Below are 21,956 nucleotides of genomic sequence, written 5' to 3'. Positions count from 1 at the left end.
GATGTAGCAGGAAAACAAATTAAAGAAACAATCTCATTTGCAATTGCACCAAAAATAATAAAATAACCTAAGAATAAACTTAACCAAGGAGGTGAAATACCTGTACTGTGAAAACTATAAAACACTGATGAAAGAAATCAGAGATGACACAAACAAATGGAAAGATATTCTGTGCTCATGGATTGGGAGAATGAATATCATTAAAATGTCCTTCCTACCCCAAAGCAGTCTATACATTTAATGCAGTCCCTATCAAAACACCTCCAGCATTTCTCATGGGCCTAGGTCAAATAACCCTAAAATTTGTATGGAACCATAAAAGACCCCAAACACCAAAGCAATCTTGAAAAAGAAGAGCAAAACTGAAGGTATCACAATCCCAGATTTCAAGATATACTAACAAAGTTGTAGTAACTGAAACACTATGGTACTGGCACAAAAGTAGACATGTAGATCAATAGAACAGAATAGAAAATCCAGAAATAAACCCACAATTATTTTTTTAATGTTTATTTATTTTATTCTTGAGAGAGAGAGAATGCAAGCAAGGGAGGGACAGAGAGAGAGAGAGAGAGAGACAGAGTGTCCCTCTGCTGCCAGCACAAAACCCCACATGGGGCTAGAACTCACAAACTGTGAGATCATGACCTGAGCCAAAACCAAGAGTCAAACACTTAACTGACTGAGCCATCCAGGTGCTCCTAAACCCACAATTATATGGTCAATTAATCTTTGACAAAGCAGGAAAGAATATCCACTGGGAAAAAGTCTCTTCAACAAATGGTGTTGAGAAAATTGGACAGCCACATGCAAAAGAATGAAACCAGACCACTTCTTACACAATATACAAAAATAAATTCAAAATGGATTAAAGACCTAAATGTGAGAACTGAAACCAAAAAAATTCCTAGAAGGGAGCACAGGCAGTAATTTCTTTGACATCATCCATAACAACATTTTTTCTAGATATGTCTCCTAAGGCAAGGGAAACAAAAGCAAAAATAACTGGGACTACATCAAAATAAAAACTTCTGCACAGCAAAGGAAACAGCAAACAAAACAAAAAGATAACTTACTGAATGGGAGAAGGTATTTATAAATGATGTATCCAATAAGGGCTAATAACCAGAATATTCTGGTTAATATCCAGAATATGTAAAGAATTTATACAAGTCAATACCCAAAAAACAAATAATCTGATTAAAATTGGCAGAAGACATAGCAGATATTTCTCCAAAGAAGATATACAGATAGCCAACTGACAAATTAAAAGATGCTCAGGGCACCTGGGTGATTCAGTCAGTTACTCTGGTCATAATCTCATGGTTCATGCATTCGAGCTTTGCATCTGGGTCTGTGCTGACAGCTCAGAGCCTGGAGCCTGCTTCAGATTCTGTATCTTCCTTTCTCTCTGACCCTCCCCTGCTCACTCTCTCTCTCAAAAATAAACACTAAAAAAATGTTTTTAAGTTTACTTTCAGAAAAGATGCTCAATACCACCATCATCAGGGAAATTCAAATCAAAACAGAAATGAGATAACACTTCACACCTGTCAGAATGGCTAAAATCAAAAACACCAGAAACAAGTGTTGGCAGGGATGTGGCGAAAGGAACTCTCGTGCACTGTTGGTGGGAATGCAAACTGGTGCAGCCACTGTGGAAAAGAGTATGGAGTTTCCTCAAAAAGTTAAAAATAGAAATTAAAATAAAATTAAAAATAAAATAAAATAAATATAAAATAAAATTAAAATAAAATAAAAATTAAAAATTAAATTAAAAATATATGTATATATATAACAGAATATTACTTAGCCAATTATATATATATATATATATATATATATATATATATATATATATATAAAACAGAATATTACTTAGCCATAAAAAGAATGAAATCTTGCCATTTGCAACAACATGGATGGATCTAAAGGCTATAATACTAAGTGGAATAAGTCAAACAGAGAAAAACAACCATACGATTTCACTCATATGTGGAAGAAACAAAACAAATGAGTGAAGAAAAAAATAGACCAAAAAAAACCCAAAAAACCAGACTCTTAAATATAGAGAACAAATTTGTGGCTACCAGAGGGGAAGTGGGTGGGGGAGATTTAAGAGTACATTTTTTGTGATGAGCACTTAGTAATGTATAGAATTGTTGAATCACTATACTGTATACCTGAAATTAATATAACAATGTATGTTAACTTTACTGGAATTTTAACAATCATTAATAATAAGCTAAGAAATAAAAAGAAAACTGCTATCAACAACAAATATACTTTTTGTTTTCCCTTACTGGCTCCCGTCTTTCTGGGTTCTCAGATTTCATCAAGCTCATCATGCTTGATTCATGTCCTAGTACTTCTTAGCTCTGAGACAGAGAAGAAAGGACTTCTAATGGGTTACCTCCCCAACTTCCACACAGTTAAGCCAGTCAGAACACTCACAGCCTAGCAGTGTGCTGATGAATGAAGAGCACTAAATATTTATGAGTGAATAAGTAAATGAGTGCTAACAACCATAGTTTGAATCTCCTCCCAGGAAGATTTTCAAGCTACGTGCAAACAGGCTACTGGCAGGCTTAGTCAATCCACTTTCCAGACATCCTGGCTGGTCCAAGTTCCATAGATTCACACAACCTTTCATTTAACTTCATTATACCTCACAAATAAGTCTAAACTACGTATTGATATCCTTATCTTATAGATGGAGAAACTAATACTCAGAAGATTCAGGATCCGCCTCATCCAGATTGCTTTTATCAAACCCCTGTGTCCATCCTCCGGCTGCTCTAGGCATTGGCTGTTATCAACTCTTGGAGAAATACCTTCTTCTCTAGGGCGTTGCCACCAGTTAAATAGGAGTCATTTCAACACAAACACAGCCAGTGATTAGCGCTGGGATACTAAGTGCTGGGAACCTGGTCTCAATATGGAACTACCTCTGTGGGGCAGTGAATGCGCCAGAGTTCCCACAGGATCAGGCTGCAGTGCATCTCTAGCTGACACTTCATCATTGTTTAGCCTTCCCTCTGCCCTATCCTTCTTCTCTTACTCCTTTTCTTCAAAGAGTGCTCTTACAATAAATCACCTGCACAACATCCTGTTCTTTAGTTCTGCTACTTGGAATTTCAATCTGAGATAGCTGGTCCTAGAAGTAATCCTAAGAAGTAGATTATTGACTGTGGTTCTGGAGTTGATTCACTTGCTGGTCAGCTAGCAGCGACCATAGAGATGACACTGCTAAGACTTTCACTTGGGGTGAATTGGATGAGGCATAAAGGGAAAGAGATCCACTATCTCTGTAGTTTGAGAAATGCGAGGAAGTAGTAACTATAAATTATAGAGTTGGGAGCCTGTTGCTAAGTACCACAGATACATTTAAGAGAGGAAATAACAGGGTTTTTGAGATGCTTAGTGGTGACTCTCCTCTGTAGGCCGGAGTTGATAAGAAATGCTGTCACAGAAGCAGGAGACCTAGTAGCCATGACAATGATAGGATCCCAGAATCACAGAAGCCATGTGGTAGCACTTAACCACCAAAATCTACATGCCATAATTTCCATAATGGGCAGGAAGTTTGGAATGGAATGAACAGGAGGCTGAGCTCTAGAAATCTGTGGAAATGTTGAATAGAATAGGGTGTTGCTGGGTGCCTGAGTGGCTCAGTTTGTTAGGTGTCTGGCTCTTCATTTTGGTTCAGGTCATGATCTCACCATCATGGGATCAAGCCCCTCATCAGACTCTGCACTGAGCATTGAGCCTGCTTGGGATTCTCTCTTTCTCTGTCTCTCTGCCTCTCTCTCTTGAAATAAATAAATAAATAAATAAATAAATAAATAAATAAATATTTTTTAAAAATAAAGAATAAGGTGTTAAAAGAAGTAATGTAGATGTATTTCCACCAAGGATATTGCTTAATGTATATAATGAAAAGAGATCAAGAATAGATGAGCAGAAGACTGGCCAGCTGCCCCAATGGAAAGCCATGATCCCTTTCCCATTTTTCTAACCCAAGCCAGTTTTCAAACCCACCCCAGAATATCTCTGTTGACTGAAAAAAGGCTAGGTCCACATGAGGAAGGACCCTGAAACATCATGGCAAGTGTATACAGTTGTAAGTCCCCTAATTTTTCCCCAAAGAGTCTTATGGCAACATATTAAGGTAGCCATGCGCTGGAAATGGGGAATGAATGGCTTTTTAAAGGACTATTCGATATAGAGTCTGAATTGATGTTAATATCTAGAGATCAAAGGCACCTTCTGACTCCCTGGTTAGAGTTGGAGTATGTGAGGGTCGAGTAATTAACAGACACCTAGCCACGTGCACATGTTCACTGATCCACAGATCCATACAGAGATCGTTCTCCCAGTTTCTGAATGTATAACTGGAACGGGCACATTAGGATTTTACAGAACTTTCATATTAGTTCCCTGATTTTTAGAATAAGAGTTGTAGTAGTAAGAAGGACAAGTAGAAGTCCCTGAAAATACACCCTCGACTCTCGGCCAAGACTGTAAATCAAAAACAATTTACATTTAGGATGTAGGGGTGATGGGTCTCACTATATCCCACATTTAATCCACCATTCTGGCCTAACAGGTGAATCAGCATGCCATTGAGCACCTACAAACTTATCCAAGTAGTAGCCTCATTTGCATCTGTCATATTAGATGCAGTGTATTTACTATAACAGATTGCCACATACTCTCGTGTATGTATGGTTTCCAGCTCTGTCTATATCTATCTGTCTTATACCTATCAGAATGAGAATCAGAAACAGTTTGCAATCACACAGGATAGATAACAGATAGATAGATACATTCATGGTCTTGCCCCAATGCTATATTAATTCTCTATTAATTCTTTGCCATAATGGTCCAAAGGGATCCAGGCCACCTGGAATTGCCCACAGAACTTCACTTTAATTCTCTAAATGGATGACATATTAGAGGTTCCCCCATTTTATCTTGAATGGGATAGACACTTATTCCAGATATGGATTTGCCTTTCCTACCCTTTTTGCCTCAGCTATCACCACTATGTGAAGATTCATAAAGCATATGATAACCTGACATGGGATTGCATCTAACATCATCTTTACTTTCTTTGTAGTAGAGGAAGTATGGCATTGGGCATATTATTATAGATCATGTATGTGCACCACCCAGAAACTGCCAGCCTGAAAGAACAGTGCAATAGCATCTTGAATGTACAGCCAAGGCAAAGGACAGAGCATTATCCTTTAGGATGCAGAATAGATCTTAAGCCATCAGCCACTGTATAGCTGTGTTCCCATTAAGTAGAATACATAGGTCTTGGAACCAATGAATAAAACTCAGAATGGCCCCACCATTACTTCCTGTGACCCTTCACAATTTTAAGCTTTGTGAATCTAAACGTCCTCGTTCCCAGAGGGGATGCTTCCACCAACGAACACAATAAGACAACCACTAAACTTAAAGCTATGACTGCTGTAGACCTGCCAGCAAGGAAAGAAGTTACCATATTGTTAGGGTTACTTGACCCTTATCATCATAAGAATCTGATATATTGGGCACTCACGTAATCTACTAAAGTGTCCCTTGGTTTTCTTATACCCAGAAGTACAGCAACCACAGCCCAATAATAGTAGGGTAACCTGTAGGTAACCTGTATGATATGAGAGTCGACATCAGCCTACCAGGAAAGCCACCTGGACCAACATAAATGATAGCTGGAGGGGAGGAGAATCTGGAGTGTGTGGTGATGAAGGGAGATGATAAATATCAGTTACAGACTTGGGACCAATTGCAACAGTAGGAAGCTACATTTGATCCACTGATCCTTCTCCTCTTAGTTTTCCCAGAAATTGTAAGTACCTGGTAAGAAGGAAGTAGAGCTAAGTAGTATAAGGGGTGGACTGTAGTAGATGCTGTTGTTGTCCAGATATCCTTAACCAGGCAATGCACTAATCCCTAGGCTGCTGAGAGTTTTGAGTTTTAAAGGCCCACAGCTGGCTCGTTTTCTGGAGAACTGACCTTAGCCAAGCAGAAGTCCCTTGCCTGGGAAGTTATCTCCCCTAGGATGGATAACCCATTCCAATAATTGACTGGCATGGAAATACTGACTGTAGACCCTCTTGTTTCAAGATGAGATGAGCAGTCTGAGCTCCATCATCTCCTGTGGGATCAGCCAAAGCTTCACTTATTCCCCCTGCCTTACCTTACCTCTTCCTGCCTTTCTCCTGAGACTACTCCCTCACCAAATTACTTACCCAAGAATCCCCACATGTGGCTGTGCTTCTAAGGGACCTGACCCGGGGTGCCTGGGTGGCTCAGTTGGTTAAGCATCTGACTTCGGCTCAGGTCATGATCTCACAGTTCATGAGTTCAAGCCCCACGTTGAGCTCTGTGCTGATGGTCCAGAGCCTGGAGCCTGCTTCAGATTCTGTGTCTCCCTCTCTCTCTGCCCCTCCCCATTCACACTCTGTCTCTCTCTCTTTCTCAAAACTAAACATTAAAAAAAAAAAAAAAAAAAAAATTCTAAGGGGACTGTCCTGAGAATTGCACTTTCCCAGAATCAGAACAACTGTTAAGCTGTAGAGTCACTATTATTAAAAAAAAAAAAAACTTTTTTTTTTTTTTTTTTGTTTTGTTTATCTCCAAAGACCTTCCTCTTTCATTGAGTCACACTCACTCTGGTGTGCTAGCCACCATTTTCTAACCTTCCATCACTGATTTAATTTTTTTATTGAGCAGCTGTTAAAAAATGTAACACTGTGTTAAGAGTGTTAGAAATGCCACTTGCTTCTTCAACAGAGTCAACCACTTGAAATAACTAGTTTACAAAGATTGGGTGAAGAATATGAGTAAGTCCCAGAGAGATAACAGAAACGAGCCCTGTATAAAGCAGTTCTGTGCAATTTTATCATTCCTGAACCCACTGCAGTAGGTTCCAAATGTGCAGTTAGAACTGGGCTGCTCAACATTTTAATCCAGGCCGCTCATAAGATATTTCAAACCTTCATAACTCTCATGCCACCTAACCCATCCCTTCCCTTCTGCATCCAACCCTGATTCCTAACAAATAAAGAAATAGATACTCTCATGGATGAAAAAAACTCCTTGAATTCCTCCTGTTCTCCCTTGAGTAAAATTTTAGCATGCCTTCTCTAATCTCTGAGAAAGACTTTTCTTTTCTTTTCCACCTCAAATAACCTCCCCAGTTATATTTTACCTGATCTTCAACTTATTCCTTGAAACTATTTTCTCTTGTAACTCCTGCCTTTGCTCTCCTACTTGTTCCCAACTCTGGGTTTATAAAGATACTTCCTTTATTCCCAAATTAAAAATGAATTTCCTGTTCTACTAATGATAGACATAAAGGCTGTTTCCTTTCTGGGATCATTATGAATAACTCTGCTATGAACTTTCTTGTTGATGTGTAGTTAAGTATACATGCACACAATTCATCAGACCCGTCTAGAGGGCTTGTTAAAACACAGATGGCTGGACCCCATCCCCACATATCAGTAGGTTCAATAGATTGGGGGTAGGGTCCAAGAAGTGTCATTTCTAAATGTTCTGAAGTTGTACAATTTATAGTACATTCCTACCAAAAATTAGAATTCTTCACCAATAGTTGGCTCTATAAAACCTAAAGTTTGATAATATGGTAGGGGTGCAGTGATATCTCATTGGTTTAATTAACTTTTCTCTGTTTATTAAACTTTTCAATGTTTACTAGCCATTTGGATAATCTCTATTGTGAAATGCATAATCAAGTCATTTATCTGTTTTTCTATTGGATTTTCTGCCCTTTTTTTAAAAAGACAAATTTAAAGAGTACTTTATGTGTTCAAAAACAAATTTTTTGTTATTGTTGGTGATGGTGGTGATTGTTTACGTAGGCTGTAAATGGGTTCTCCCAGTCTATGGCTAGTATTTTTATTCTTTTAATCATATTTTTTTATAAACAGAAGTGTTTTGTTTTTATGTAATTAAATGTACTAATCTTGACTTTTTTTTTTTTTGAGTACATGATTGCTAAGTTTCATTCAACTGTTATAGCCGGTTCCACTTTGTAAAAATAACAAAATATTTCTATCAAAATTATATTGTGATGTGAGTACAGGTTTGCTGCTTTTCTTTTGATATAGCTTTAGTAAAAAACGTATGCCAAACTTTTTAAAAGTTTCAAGGCTTAATAAAAATACAGAGACTAATAATTTCTCAATGCAGACTAGAGGTTGAGAAAAGGATGCTAAGAGCTTTTTAATCTTCCAAATACAGGTAGTCCTCAGTGTAAAGAACATTTTCTAAATACAAATGCAGCAGATTCGCTGGTGACCAAACTACCCATGTACACTGAACCCACTCCTACAGCTTCAGGGAGGGAAAGAAAGCAGGAAAAGATGGGGAGAAAGGAACAGAAAGAGTTCTGTCACTACTGTTGAGAAGCTCTTGCTATAGTTCATGTTCTCCCCATTCCCCAAAGCTTCTATTCCTACCTCTGGTTTCCCCCATCTCCCCCCCAAATTCCTTGTCAGCAGAGAGAACTAGAGAGCATTTTCCTCCTCTGGCGGATGGCAGGGGACTGGGGACGCGAGGGACCACAAGAGCCAGCACTACAACGTCAAGTTTCTTCTTGGCAATCCAATTTGGAATTCACAAATTATTTTTTACATATTAAAAAAAAACACAATTATAAATGGTAGTTCATTTCTACCATTAGAACATTTCATTATAAGTCAAGCAAGTTAGTGTGTTTGGACTTAAAAAGCAAAACCACCATATATGACATTTTTTAACGGAGAAAAAATGTCCTGGAATCTAAACACCTTTCCGATAACAACTTTTGAACTGCAAACCATTTAATGGAGACAGGAAGTACCTGATAGAGCCAGTTACAGGGAATGAGTACATAGAATGAGTGCTTCTTGGCTCCAAAGTCAGCGAGGCAACTGAAAGGGGATGCCTGTTTTGGCTCTTCTCTGCAGGAGGAGCTCCTTGCAGCTTTCAGGTCCATTTGAGGGTCTTCTCCTTCACAGAAGAAAACAGGATCCTTGGGTTTGATTGGCTGTGCCAAGGTGAAGTGTCAGGGATTGAGGACCCAAAAACATCACTGGTCTTCCCACCAGGTGGGTTCAGACACCACTGATTTTTCAAAAAATAATGCTTCTCCTTCCAGGGATTTTTGGTATGTCCTGAGGTTCTTCAATTGGTCCAAAAATATTAGATGCCTTCCTCTTGGGCCTACTTGAAGGAACAGCTTCTTCTGTACTTAACAAAACAATTGCTCAGTTCTCCTCCTGAAGGCTTCACACCCCTGGAGCTGGCCAGCCATTCTTTCTAGCCCTCGAACATGTTGCCTTCTGCTGAAAACCTCCCTCAGCCCTCCTAATTTTAACTTTTATATTTAGTGCATTTTTGTCTCATTAAAGAAACCCTTCTCTACCTCAAAGTCATGAAGATATTCTCCTATATTGAATAACTTCATAATTGGCCTCATATTAGATTTCATATGCACCGGGAATTGACTATTGTGTACAGTGTGAGTTAGAAGTCCAATCTCATTTTTTTCTTACATGTTGTGCAGTTATCCTAGCACTATTATTAGGTGGATTTTCTTCCTCCCTCCCTGTAATATGCCTCTGTCATATATCAAGTATCCATTTGTGTGGGGACCATTTTATTTTCTTCTTGCTGAAATACAGAAACATCGTTACTTTTTTTATGTTGATTTTGTATCCAGCAACTTGACTTCACTGAATTATTGGGTTTCATGTGTTTGACTTACTTTTAAGAGCTTCAAAACTTCTGACCAAGCAAGCACACGCTCCCAGTAAGAAAATTGTTCCAAAGCGCCTCAAAGGCTCTTATAAATCTAAATTTAACTTATACATTTGCTAAAGCCATTTCTTTTAAATATTAGAATGCCACTGGGGCGCCTGGGTGGCGCAGTCGGTTAAGCGTCCGACTTCAGCCAGGTCACCATCTCGCGGTCCGTGAGTTCGAGCCCCGCGTCGGGCTCTGGGCTGATGGCTCAGAGCCTGGAGCCTGCTTCCGATTCTGTGTCTCCCTCTCTCTCTGCCCCTCCCCTGTTCATGCTCTGTCTCTCTCTGTCCCAAAAATAAATAAACGTTGAAAAAAAAAATTTAAAAAAAAAAATATTAGAATGCCACTTACAAACTTGGTCACATTCTTTTTTAAATTTGAAATTACAAGTCAGTTACACATTTTAAATAAATAGAATCACAACATTAATCCGTCAGATCATCTAAAATGCCAAAGTCTTTTAAATATTACAAATACTTTAACATACATCGACAGGCTATTCTTAAACCTAACATACTAATTCTAATTATATGATTTAATTCATCATCCTTGTATTATACATCTTCCTTTGATTGAAAAGTCAGTCACCTTCTAAATGAAGCAGCTTTAGCATTGAAGGTGATGTTTCATTTCAGGAGAACTAAGGTTACCACCTGGAGCAAGTCATTGTTACTAAGTATGTAATTTATGATCTAAGATACAGGCCAGTAAGAAATTTGAGACTGAATGGGAACCTGGGGAAGTGTAAGTGCAAGATAATCTACAGGTGGCACCCGGGTCTTTCTAAAAATCATCTCTAAATTACGTGGCATCTGAACTCAAACTCTTCAGATGGAATTTCTCAACCTGCCTTTCTGAGTTCACAAGGCAAACATCCCAGTTAAGAATTGGGCCTGGGGCCGTTTGTACATGGAACTTGTGTTTCAAATCTTTGTCTGTGTGTGCTTGAGCCAGGGATTGGGGAAGTGGGGGCATGGATGAGTATGTCTCCTTGACCTATGGACTTTTCAGTTCTTGGGAGGGTGGAGCTAGTGAAAAGCCATAGCAAGACCCCCTGAAGTAAGGGGGCCCGGGACAAGGCCCACTCTTGTCTTGGTCTCGGGGCAAAACTGCACTAAAACTAGGACAGAATTGCAGTTGCTTTTCTACCCTTTTCAAGTAAAGCTGTGAAGCCAAGTACAAAGATTATCCTAGCAAATCAAGGGAAATGAAAAGGTATATGGGGTGCCCGGCTGGCTCAGTCAGTCAGTGGAGCATGTGACTCTTGATCTTGGGGATGTGGTGGGTTCCAAGCCCACATTGGGTGTGGAGATTGCTTAACAAGAAAAAAATCTTGGGGGGGGGGGGGGAAGAAAAGTATACCAAAAGCATTTAGCTGTCTTGAGGGCTCCAAAGATGAGACTTCAGAAATATTTTTATATCTCAACAGAACAAATCAGTTCCTCAAACCACAAAGGCCGTTAACTTACTGAAACTTATTATTAGAGCAGTTCTCGGTGGCCGTAATGTTAGAATTTCTTTACAAGAGAGACTTTAGAGGCAGATACCTAGTTGGAAGTGGAGAGAATTGAAACTGCATTTGCACAGTGGTTTCCGTAAACTGAAGAAAAAATGAGGGAAAGCGGCGCTTTGCCACGGCTGCGTGTGCCAATGTGTCCCACCCCCCAAATTCCTGTTTGGCCTTAAGATACTAGAAACAAGTCAGCAGCATTAAAAATACGAAGTAGCTTCTGTGTCATTTTCTTTTTTGGGCCATTGTACACACCATATCAACATAGATCCTTTGGAGACCTCTACGTTAGGAAACACTCCTAGGTGACACATGAAGGAGATAAGCTACAAATGAATAGATTCACAAAAATACACAGAGAGATCTTGATACATGTTCTGTTTGATGAGCAACTTGTGGAAAGTGAAAGAGGCCAGACTGATATGGGTGTCATCACTTCTCTTTTACACACATACCTGTTCTAAAACGTCAAAAGCGAACAACTTCCCCGTCGTTGATTTATTTTATTTATTTTTTTTTAATTTTTTTTTTCAACGTTTATTTTTATTTTTGGGACAGAGAGAGACAGAGCATGAACGGGGGAGGGGCAGAGAGAGAGGGAGACACAGAATCGGAAACAGGCTCCAGGCTCTGAGCCGTCAGCCCAGAGCCTGACGCGGGGCTCGAACTCACGGAGTGCGAGATCGTGACCTGGCTGAAGTCGGACGCTTAACCGACTGCGCCACCCAGGCGCCCCAACCCCCGTCGTTGATTTAAATCCAAGAGGCATTAAAGCTTCCCTAGGAACCATGCATACCTTACACTTGCTCAAATTCGAGTCAAAGGAAAGTATAGGCTCATCTCCTTTCCTCCAGTTTCTACGACTTTCGCTCTCGGTAGACTACAAGGAATCATGTGTTTAAGGTACTTGAGGGGCGCCTGGGCGGCTCAGTCGTGACTCTTGATTTTGGCTCAGGTCACGACCACACGGTTTGTGAGACTGAGTCCCGCGTCAGGCTCTGCACTGACAGTGAAGAACCTGCTTGGAATTCTATCTCTCCCTCTCTCTCTGGCCCTCCCCCACTTGTGCTCACTCTCTCAAAGTAAATTAAAGCTTTAAAAAAATTTTTTTAATTGGATACTTGAAATGTTGCATATATGGTCAGTCCCATCACTTCTTGTTCTTAGATTCCATATTCTAATTTGTGATTACTGATGTTCAAGGACCTGGCTCAGCTATGAAAAAACTGTTCCTTGCAACTGAAGCAACCCTATAACAGTTAAAATTTAGTATATTTGTAGTTTTGTAAAGCTTTGTCATAGGTCTCTGCCATTATGCTAAAGAAAATATTGCCTGCCCTCCCCCCCCATCCACATCTCTTTAAGCTTAGGGTAGAGAATGGTGGAATTTCGAGGTGGCTAATCCCAACTCCTGGGAGATGTTTTGAGATTTTGGGTATCTCCCTAATACCAGCAGGAAAACAGTATTATAATTCAACAGTTTTTATGGAGTGCCAACAATGGGTAAATCATTATGCTAATATAACGGAGAAAAAAGTTACATATTTCAAAGGAACTTACATTCAAGTGAGATGAGTCATATGTACCCAGATTACACCATAATTTATGTAATTATTCCTTTATTGTTGGCACTAAAGTTGTTTCCAATCCTTTGCTGTCACTCAAGACATTGTCACAAACATTCATTCATTCATTCATCCAATAAATATTAATTTAGTGTCTCTGATACGTCAATCACTAATCTTAGTGCTGCAAGACTTCATATCACTGCAATGAATGGAATATGCATATAATACTTCAAAGTTCCTTTGTGAAATTTCTCCAGAGAAATTTTTGTTAAAAAATTGCACCAGCTTGTGATTTAATGTAATCACTAAAGAACAGAGAGGGATGACCTATTAAATCTCAAATGAAGAGCTATAGAATGCATGTCTGTGGTGATCATATTTTCCCCAGGAGCAATTAGAAAAAAGATACAGTACACTTTAGGCTTTTGAAATATATGCCCAATTAGAGGCAAAACCCTTCAAAAATTGAGTTCTAGATCTGCTCAGATACATGAAACCCAGGATAGCCAGAAAAGAAAACCTGAAGATAAAGACATTTTTAATCACAGGAAAATATGTCTAGCAACCTTCTTTTTAAAAATTCCCTAAATTTGGGGCGCCTGGGTGGCGCAGTCGGTTGAGCGTCCGACTTCAGCCAGGTCACGATCTCGCGGTCCGTGAGTTCGAGCCCCGCGTCGGGCTCTGGGCTGATGGCTCGGAGCCTGGAGCCTGTTTCGGATTCTGTGTCTCCCTCTCTCTCTGCCCTTCCCCCGTTCATGCTCTGTCTCTCTCTGTCCCAAAAATAAATAAACATTGAAAAAAAAAATTAAAAAAAAAAAATTCCCTAAATTCTATATCACCTAAATTCCCCATTCCTGTTTTTTTTTTTTTTTTTATGTTTATTTATTTTTGAGAAAGAGAGACACAGAGTGTGAGCGAGGGAAGGGCAGAGAAAGAGAGAGACACAGATTCTGAGGCAGGCTCCAGGCTCTGAGCTGCCAGCACAGAGCCCAATGTGTGCCTGAACCCACAAACTGTGAGATCATGACCTGAGCTGAAGTCAGTCGCCCAGCTGACTGAGCCACCCAGGCCCCCCATTCCTGTTTAATCCAATTAAATATAAAACCCCATAGTAAAAAAATTTGCATGATGAGAAAGGAAGGACTGCTTATTTTCCTCCTAAATTATCAGAGTCTTATTGCCTTTGAGGATACAGCAAACCAAAGTTTTGCCTTCAGCATCTCAGTCACAGGTACAGTTCCCTCTTATTGTGGTTGAGAAACTCCGGTGCCTACTTATAAAATGTTCTCAATCATCCACCTATTTGTTGGCGTTAAGTACTGTTTTGGCGACCCCTAGTGTGAAATGTGGTATCAACACTGCACGTGTTGAAAATCTTTATAATATTTTAAACTTGCTTACAGACAAGCTACAATAATTTTTCACCAAAGGAAATGTGACTTTATCTCATGTCAATTCGAAATTCATATTTTTCTGCAATAATAAATTTAAATGTAATTTCTGGGTATAGAAGGCATTTGACAAGAAGAGGGTGGTTAGAGAACGATATATCCATACAATGAAATATTATACAGCTGTAAAACAAGACCAAAAAGAGAGAATGAGGAAGCTCTTTCATGTACTCCATGATACATTAAAAAAAAAAAAGCACTTTGCTACCATCTACATTTTAAAAGGAGTAAAATATCATATATATTTGTGTTTGCCTATATACCTCCACTAAAAAAAGTCTCTGGAAGGATATACAAGATACACATAGCAATGGTTACTTACTGAGGATGGGGATGGAAATGGGTAGATGTTAGAAACTGCATTCCTTTGTATACTTTTTTGTTTTTGAATGATGCCTTGGCTATTCAAAATATTAAATGACTTTTAAAATATTTAAAGCCATTAGCACAAGACCAAGAAAAGGAAAAGATAAAATACTACCTTGCATTTCCAGACTTAAAAAATACACAAAATATAATTCTGTCTAAAAATATATATATACTTTTTATTTTCCCTATGCATTTTTAATTCTGTAGTCTTTTCCAATAGAATCTTTTCTTGCATATTTTTCTTGCTCAAATGCCAAACTGTAACTGATAGTTACATAGAAGTGACTAACAGGCAGGATTGACTTGAGGTAATAATAATATCTTGGGTCAGGAAATATTAAAGGCTCTCCTGGAATGTCTTCCCATGCCTTCTCCAAGGTCACTGGTTACAGACCAAAATTCTTTATTGCCAAGAAATTGCATAAGAAATTGTGATATTCCTTAGTAGGTCACAAGGAACATCTTTAAGTATATATAGCAGATACTTGGGAATAAATCTAACAGAAGATGTGAAAGACCTTTATGGGGAAAATTGTCCAAGCTTTATTTGAAGTCAAAAAAGTAGAAGTAAAAAACAAAATGTAATGCTTCCTATGTGCATAGATAAGAAAGCTCAATATAGTTAAGATGACAATCCTCTCCAAATAAATTAAATTAAAATTAATTTAATTACAATTCAAATTGAAGCATGGTTTTTGCGTTATTTGCAAGCTGGTCTTGTTAAATGGAAGGTTTCTTGGTGACTTTAAGGGTCATTTGGGGAAATGTGCAAGATATCATTCAGAGATTTGTTTAGATTTTAAAACTTAATCTTTAGTTTATTAAAGTTATAAATAAAAAACCTGCCTTTTTTCCTTAAGCTTGTAAATTCAGTTAAAAATCCTAGACTATTCATGGGGCGCCTGCCAGTTAAGCATCCAACTTCGGTCATGATCTCAATGTCTGTGAGTTTGAGCTCCGTGTTGGGCTCTGACAGCTCAGAGCCTGGAACCTGCTTTGGATTCTGCGTCACCCTTTCTCTCTGCTCCTCCCCTGCTTGCGCTCTTTCTCTCTCTCAAAAATAAATAAACGTTAAAAAAATTTTTTTTAATCCTAAACCATTCATAAGTCTAGCAAAATTTCACAATCACTCTTAATAGGCATTTGGATAAAATTTAGATCCACTCCAAGTTTTGACTCTTAAACATTTTAAATCACATTTATTAATGTAATATATTGCATTTTCCTTGTAAATATTGCAATTGTCTGAGGACAAATAAAGGTTTTTCACGTAAACTGGTTTCACAAATCTAATTAAATTTACAAATATGTAAAAAGGAACAAGTTTTCTTGCATATTCCTCATTACTGTATAAAACCATTACCACTAAATTGTGTCCCCCCACCAAAATTCATGATGAAGTCCTAACCCCCAATAACTCAATGTGACCACATTTGGAGAAAGGGCCTTTATATAAAATGAGGTCATATACGTGGACCTTAATCCAATATGATTGGCCTTTTTATTAAATTTTTAAATTAATTATTTTTTGGGGGGGAGTTCATTGAATATACTGCAAGGGAGTGGCAGGCAGGATAGGAGAGGGGAGGCTGTCTGCGTTATTAGTCTTTTTATAGGAGGAGATTAGGACACAGATATACAGAGGAACACAGAGGGAAGATGGCCATCTGTAAGCTAAGGAAAGAAGCCTCAGAATGAAACCAACCCTGCCATCACTTTGATCTTGGACTTTTGGTCTCCAGAACTGTGAGGAAATAAATTTCTATTGCTTAAGGCACCCAATCTGTGGTACTTTGTTTGCGCAGCCCCAGCAAATTAATATACGTTAGCTGTTAATTACTACATGTAAATGTATTTTCCATCTAGTTCTTTTTTTCTTTCCAAATATTTATTTATTTATTTATTTTTAATATGAAATTTATTGTCAAACTGGTTTCCATACAACACCCAGTGCTCATCCCAACAGGTGCCCTCCTCAATACCCATCACCCACCCTCCCTGCCCTCCCACCCCCGATCAACCCTCAGTTTTTTCCATTTAGTTCTAAAGGCCTTTGAATTTGAGGGATTCTTTCATATCCTTAGAATCATTCGTTTAAAAAAAATTTTTTTTTTAATGTTCATTTCTTTTTGAGAGAGAGAGAGACAGAGTGTGAGCAGTGGAGGGGCAGAGAGGAAGACACAGAACTGGAAGTGGGCTCCAGGCTCTGGGCTGTCAGAACAGAGCCCAACGCGGGGCTCCAACTCGTGAAGTGTGAGATCATGACCTGAGCCGAAGTCAGACACTTACCAACTGACCCACCCAGGCGCCCCCTTAGAATCATTCTTAATGAAATGGAAATAATATTAATTTCTGTGGCTTTGACTACTCAATCACAATTTCCATGTGGATTTTACTGACAATTCTAAATTCATGTAGAAGAGCAAAGGATCAAGAATTGTTAAGACATTTCCAAAAAAAAAAAAAAGAAATTGTACAGGTTTCACCCTGCCAGGTATCAAGACTTATTATAAAGGTATAATAAGCACCATCTCAAAAAAGTTTAAAAAATTATAATAATTACCGTGTTACCAATGAGCATATAGACAAAGAGACTAATGGAACAGAATACTTAGAAACAGATCTGTGCATATACAACAGAAGCATTAAAGATGAGTAGGGAAAGGTTGTACAATTTAATGAATGATGGTTATCACTGTGAACTAGTTAGCCATATAGGAAAATATTTGAAAATTAGATCCCTAAAGCCAAACAAATCAAAGCTTTCAGGTAGATTAAATTTCAAAATATAGAAGTCAAAATTATAAACCTTTTAGAATAAAATAAACTATTTTTTATGGCCCTAGGGTAAAAAAGTGTTTTGCTTCATTTCATTTTTAATACAATTGCAAAAAGCACAAACCATAAAGGAAGGCTGACACATTTTACTACTTTAAACTTAACCTCTTACAAGTTATCATAAAGAAAATATAAAGATGAATTAGAGACTGGAAAAAAATATTTTCATTGCACATAACTAGCAAGGCTGGTATCCAGAATATACAAAGATCTCCTAAAAAATTAGTAAGAAAAAGACAAACATCCCAATAAAAAAAATTGTCAAAGAATATGAATATGCACTTCACAAATCAGAAATATAATGGGCCAATAAACTCATAAAAAACATGCCATCTCCCTAGTAAGCAGGGATTGCAAATTAAAGACAATGAAATTCTGCTCCATCCATCGAATTAAAAAAATATATATTAAATGTCTGAGGACCCCAAGTTTTGGGAAGGATGTGGATCAAAAGGAATTCTCATTCTCTTCTTGGCAGAACCAATTGGTATAACCAGTTTGGACAACAATTTGGCAATAACTAGCAAAGCTTGAAGACACTCATCCCTATCTCAACAAATTTTTACCTATATATATGATTCCCTAAAGAAACTCCTTCATGTGTATAAGAATATATGTACAAGAATATTTATTGCAGCATTGTTTCTTATGGCAAAAATATAAAATTAAGTGTCCATTATTGAGATAATGGATATATTATGGTATATTAACTCAATAGCATACTACATGACAGGAAAAATGCATTAAAATTGCATACATCAGGGTGTCTGGGTGGCTCAGTGGGTTAAGCGTCTAACATGATCTTGCAGTTTGTGAGTTCCAGCCCCAGATCAGGCTCTATGCTGCCCGCTCAGAGCCTGGGGCCTGCTTCAGATTCTGTGTCTCCTTCTCTCTCTCTCTCTCTCTCTCTCTCTCTCTGCCCCTCCCCTGCTCTCGCTCTCTCTCTTTCAAAAATAAACATTAAAGAAATAATTTTTTAAATTGCATATATCAACATGGATTCTGACGAGGGAAAATACCCACAGGGTGTCATTTTATGTAAAGTTTCAAAACACGCATACCAGTAACACCTTGGATACACAAACTTTCAGCAATTAAAAAACAAAAACAAACAACCAGACTCAGGAAAGATTAACTCTCACAATTCAAGCTAGTTTCCTGAAGTGAACAGATTAGGGAGAGGAACACAGAGAACTTTCATGTTTATTTAACAACATTGGAAACAATGGCAAAATGGCAAGCTTTGATATATCTGGATGGTGAATCCACAGATGTTTATTATAATAGCTTAAACAGAGTAAGACTTTTTTTTTTTAATTCATTTTGGCACAGGCATTTGATCCCATAAAGAACATTTTTTTGTCATTTTCTTTCCTTTAAATCTTCTTTTAAAAAATAAAACTTAAATTATGTTTCAGGTGTACAACATGATTTGATATGTATACATAATGAAATGATTGTACTATAGTCAGGCTAATTAACATATCCATCTCTTAACAGTTACCTTTGTATGTGTGTGCGTGTTCGGAGCACCTGAAATCTATTCTCTTGTGCAAATTTCTAACATTCAATACAATATTAACTTCAGTCATCATGCTGTACATTAGATCTCTAGACTTTCTCATCTGTACATAGCTGGGATTTTGTATCAGAATAAAACTATTTTAAAGTTCTCTTTCTCCCAGTAAAGAATTCCTTCTATTTGGCTGCCATACAGTTGTTTATCCATTCATCAAATGTTTTTCGAGAATACAATCTCTGCCAGGCCATGAGGATATCATAAAAAGATAACATAAAAGAAGCATGTGACAAAAGATACCATCGAAAACGTAAACTACTTTTCCCAAGTGTTTGAATTCACATGAGGAAGTTCTTAAACCAAAAAGTAGCATATAAAGCGAAAATATGAAGAGAGACGGACAAGACGCGAAAAGGAGGCATCTGTCTGGCATGGCCAAAGCCGATTTCAAGGAGATGCTTTTGAGCTGACTTAGAGAAGTCGTTAGCCAAGGGAACAAAAGCATTCCGAGCGGAGGGAACAGCTAGTACAAAGAATTGGACAGGCGAGCTGCACGGAATGTTGAGAAATACAGGCGGGGGGTGTGTAGGGTGGGGCGAGGGGCTGGAGGGAGACTATCAAATTAAGAAGCCGGAGAGGAAGGAGGGGCTTGGTGAGGAGCCGGAACGTGTCAGAACTGGTTTAGCACTTCGGTCACCGGGCAGGAAACGGCGGCCCTGCAAACGTTGAAATAACGTTCACTCCACATAGCTTACACGACACAGAGTTGGGGCCAGAACTCGGCGGCGACTGATTTCAGGGTCACCCACCCCCGGCTGTGAAGGGACTGCCACGCCGCCACATTCGTTCCGAAACCAAAATTATACCGACTTTATTTTCACAGTTGCCTGTGGCCCCGTCCTACTTGAGCTTCCCATTTCTTCTCAGCTCTCAACCTCTAAGGATGCTCCCCGCCTCCCCTACACCACACTCCATTAGGCCGCCGGCGGCCTTGTAAACTGCGACGACCGTTCCCAGAAACGGACGTGCACGAACCCTCAGAGACCACAGGTCCCAGCATGCAAAGCTCCCTATTAGTAAAAGGCTCACTAACTGAACCATAATGCAACGCTCTACGAGGGGGGCGGGGCTCTCTTTGGGGGGGCGGTCGACGTGTAGTATCGCCTAGGCAACTCCAATTGCAGGGCAAAAAACACAGCCGCTTCCGCTTCTGAGCCCTAGGACCGCGAGTCCACGCAACTTCGTCGCTGTGACGCCATTCGTCTGCGACTGCGCGGGCCTGTGGGTTCCCTGCCGCGGCCTGTCTCCCGCGTGAAAATCTAGAACTGTTGGTTCTCATCTGCGGCCTCTGACCTGGGAGCAAAGGGAAAGCGGCGAGATGACGGACCGCTACACCATCCACAGTCAGCTGGAGCACCTGCAGTCCAAGTACATCGGCACGGGTCACGCCGACACCACCAAGTGGGAATGGCTGGTGAACCAGCACCGCGACTCCTACTGCTCCTACATGGGCCACTTCGACCTTCTGAACTACTTTGCCATTGCGGAGAATGAGAGCAAAGCGCGAGTCCGCTTCAACTTGATGGAGAAAATGCTGCAGCCTTGCGGACCACCAGCCGACAAGCCGGAGGAGAACTGAGACCGCTGTGCGGGAGCATCTCCTGAGTTCCTCCCTTTTTGCCGTCATTCCCGCCTGTTCCTGTACCGAGTGGACCGATTCTCCATGGCTCCTATTTCTTCGTGCTTTCCTAGTGCAGAAGTGCTTACCCGAGGGCGTCCCGCCTGACCCGCCGTCCTGTGGACCCTTTGGAACACAGCGCTGGGATACCATCAGGACCCCTGAGAACTGAGACGGTGGAGAGATCCTGAAGCCAGCCAGAGAGGGGAGAAGGCACTGGAATGAGACGGAATATGGAGGCTCGTTTTTGGCTAGTTGATTGTTGTCGTTGCTTTTTCTATAAAGTTTAGAAATTTTTCAGTCACTTGGTGTGGACTACTTGTGTTCGGGTGGAGGGGTCCAGGGAGGGCTCTGGGGACTTTGGTTTCGTAGGAGACGGGAGAGGCTGGAGGTATGGGAAGTGGAGAAGGGGATGAGCGGTGGCGGGGTTGAGCCCAGGGCCAGTTCATTGCCAGACAGTTAAGTCCGCCTTGCACAACCTTTATAATATTCCCCAGCCCTGACTTCTTCCAAGAGCTTTTTTCAGACCCTTAATGCCTTCAGTATTGAGGTTTCTGATCACTGTATCCCACCCTCGTTTTTTTCTTCCATTCAAAAAATCTTTGCTAGCATTGCCCACTCCTATCCATGCAAGTTGCATCCTTGGGACTGTGAAAAGTAACAGGCTGTCAAACGAGTTCTTTCATTCAGCATTCAACAAATATTTGTTGAGCTCTATGTGGTGGGCATTTCGCTATGCTTTTAGAGCTTATGTTGTACTTGGGCGAGGGAGACTGCGCCAACTGTAGACATAAACAGGCAAGTATTAGAAGGTGTTGTGCAGGATGGGAGTAGCAGTAGGTTTGCAGTTTTAAACACGATGCTTATGTTAGACTAATGAGATGGTTACACTTGAGCAAAGACTTTAAGGAAGGGAGGGAAATAGCCCTGTGGAAAACTGTGGGAATTGCTTACTAGGCAGAGAGAACTGTCAGTGCAGTGGTCCTAATAATGTTTTGTCTGGCTTACTGGAAGAACAGCAAAGAGGCAAATATGGCTGGAGGGAGTGAGCAAGGAGAAGAATAGAGGGATAGGTAATGGAGGAGGAACAGATAAGAATAGAGCCTGGTAGGCCAACGCAAGGACTTGAAGGAAATGGGGAGTCATTGGGAGTAACAGTTTTATTAAGTAATGTGATCTGATGTAATTTAGATCAGCA

At 39.6% G+C, this 21,956-nt stretch overlaps 1 protein-coding gene across 1 annotated transcript; it reads left to right on the top strand.

The window, feature by feature from the left end:
• The first annotated feature begins 19,754 nt into the window (after positions 1-19,754).
• Positions 19,755-21,062, top strand: SF3B5 (splicing factor 3b subunit 5). The gene has a single exon (XM_045499910.1). It carries the CDS (start codon positions 20,459-20,461, stop codon positions 20,717-20,719), a length of 261 nt encoding a protein of 86 aa, XP_045355866.1. The 5' UTR covers positions 19,755-20,458; the 3' UTR covers positions 20,720-21,062.
• Positions 21,063-21,956: the final 894 nt, after the last annotated feature.

The sequence above is a fragment of the Leopardus geoffroyi genome, chromosome B2 (assembly GCF_018350155.1).
Source record: "Leopardus geoffroyi isolate Oge1 chromosome B2, O.geoffroyi_Oge1_pat1.0, whole genome shotgun sequence".
Taxonomy (NCBI): domain Eukaryota; kingdom Metazoa; phylum Chordata; class Mammalia; order Carnivora; family Felidae; genus Leopardus; species Leopardus geoffroyi.
The sequence above is the reverse complement of the archived record's forward strand: the minus strand, read 5'-3'. Positions and strand labels throughout refer to the sequence as shown.

Bases quoted from the DNA above. Each gene is read 5' to 3' on its own strand.
- SF3B5 (XM_045499910.1), top strand. From the start codon at position 20,459: ATGACGGACCGCTACACCATCCACAGTCAGCTGGAGCACCTGCAGTCC.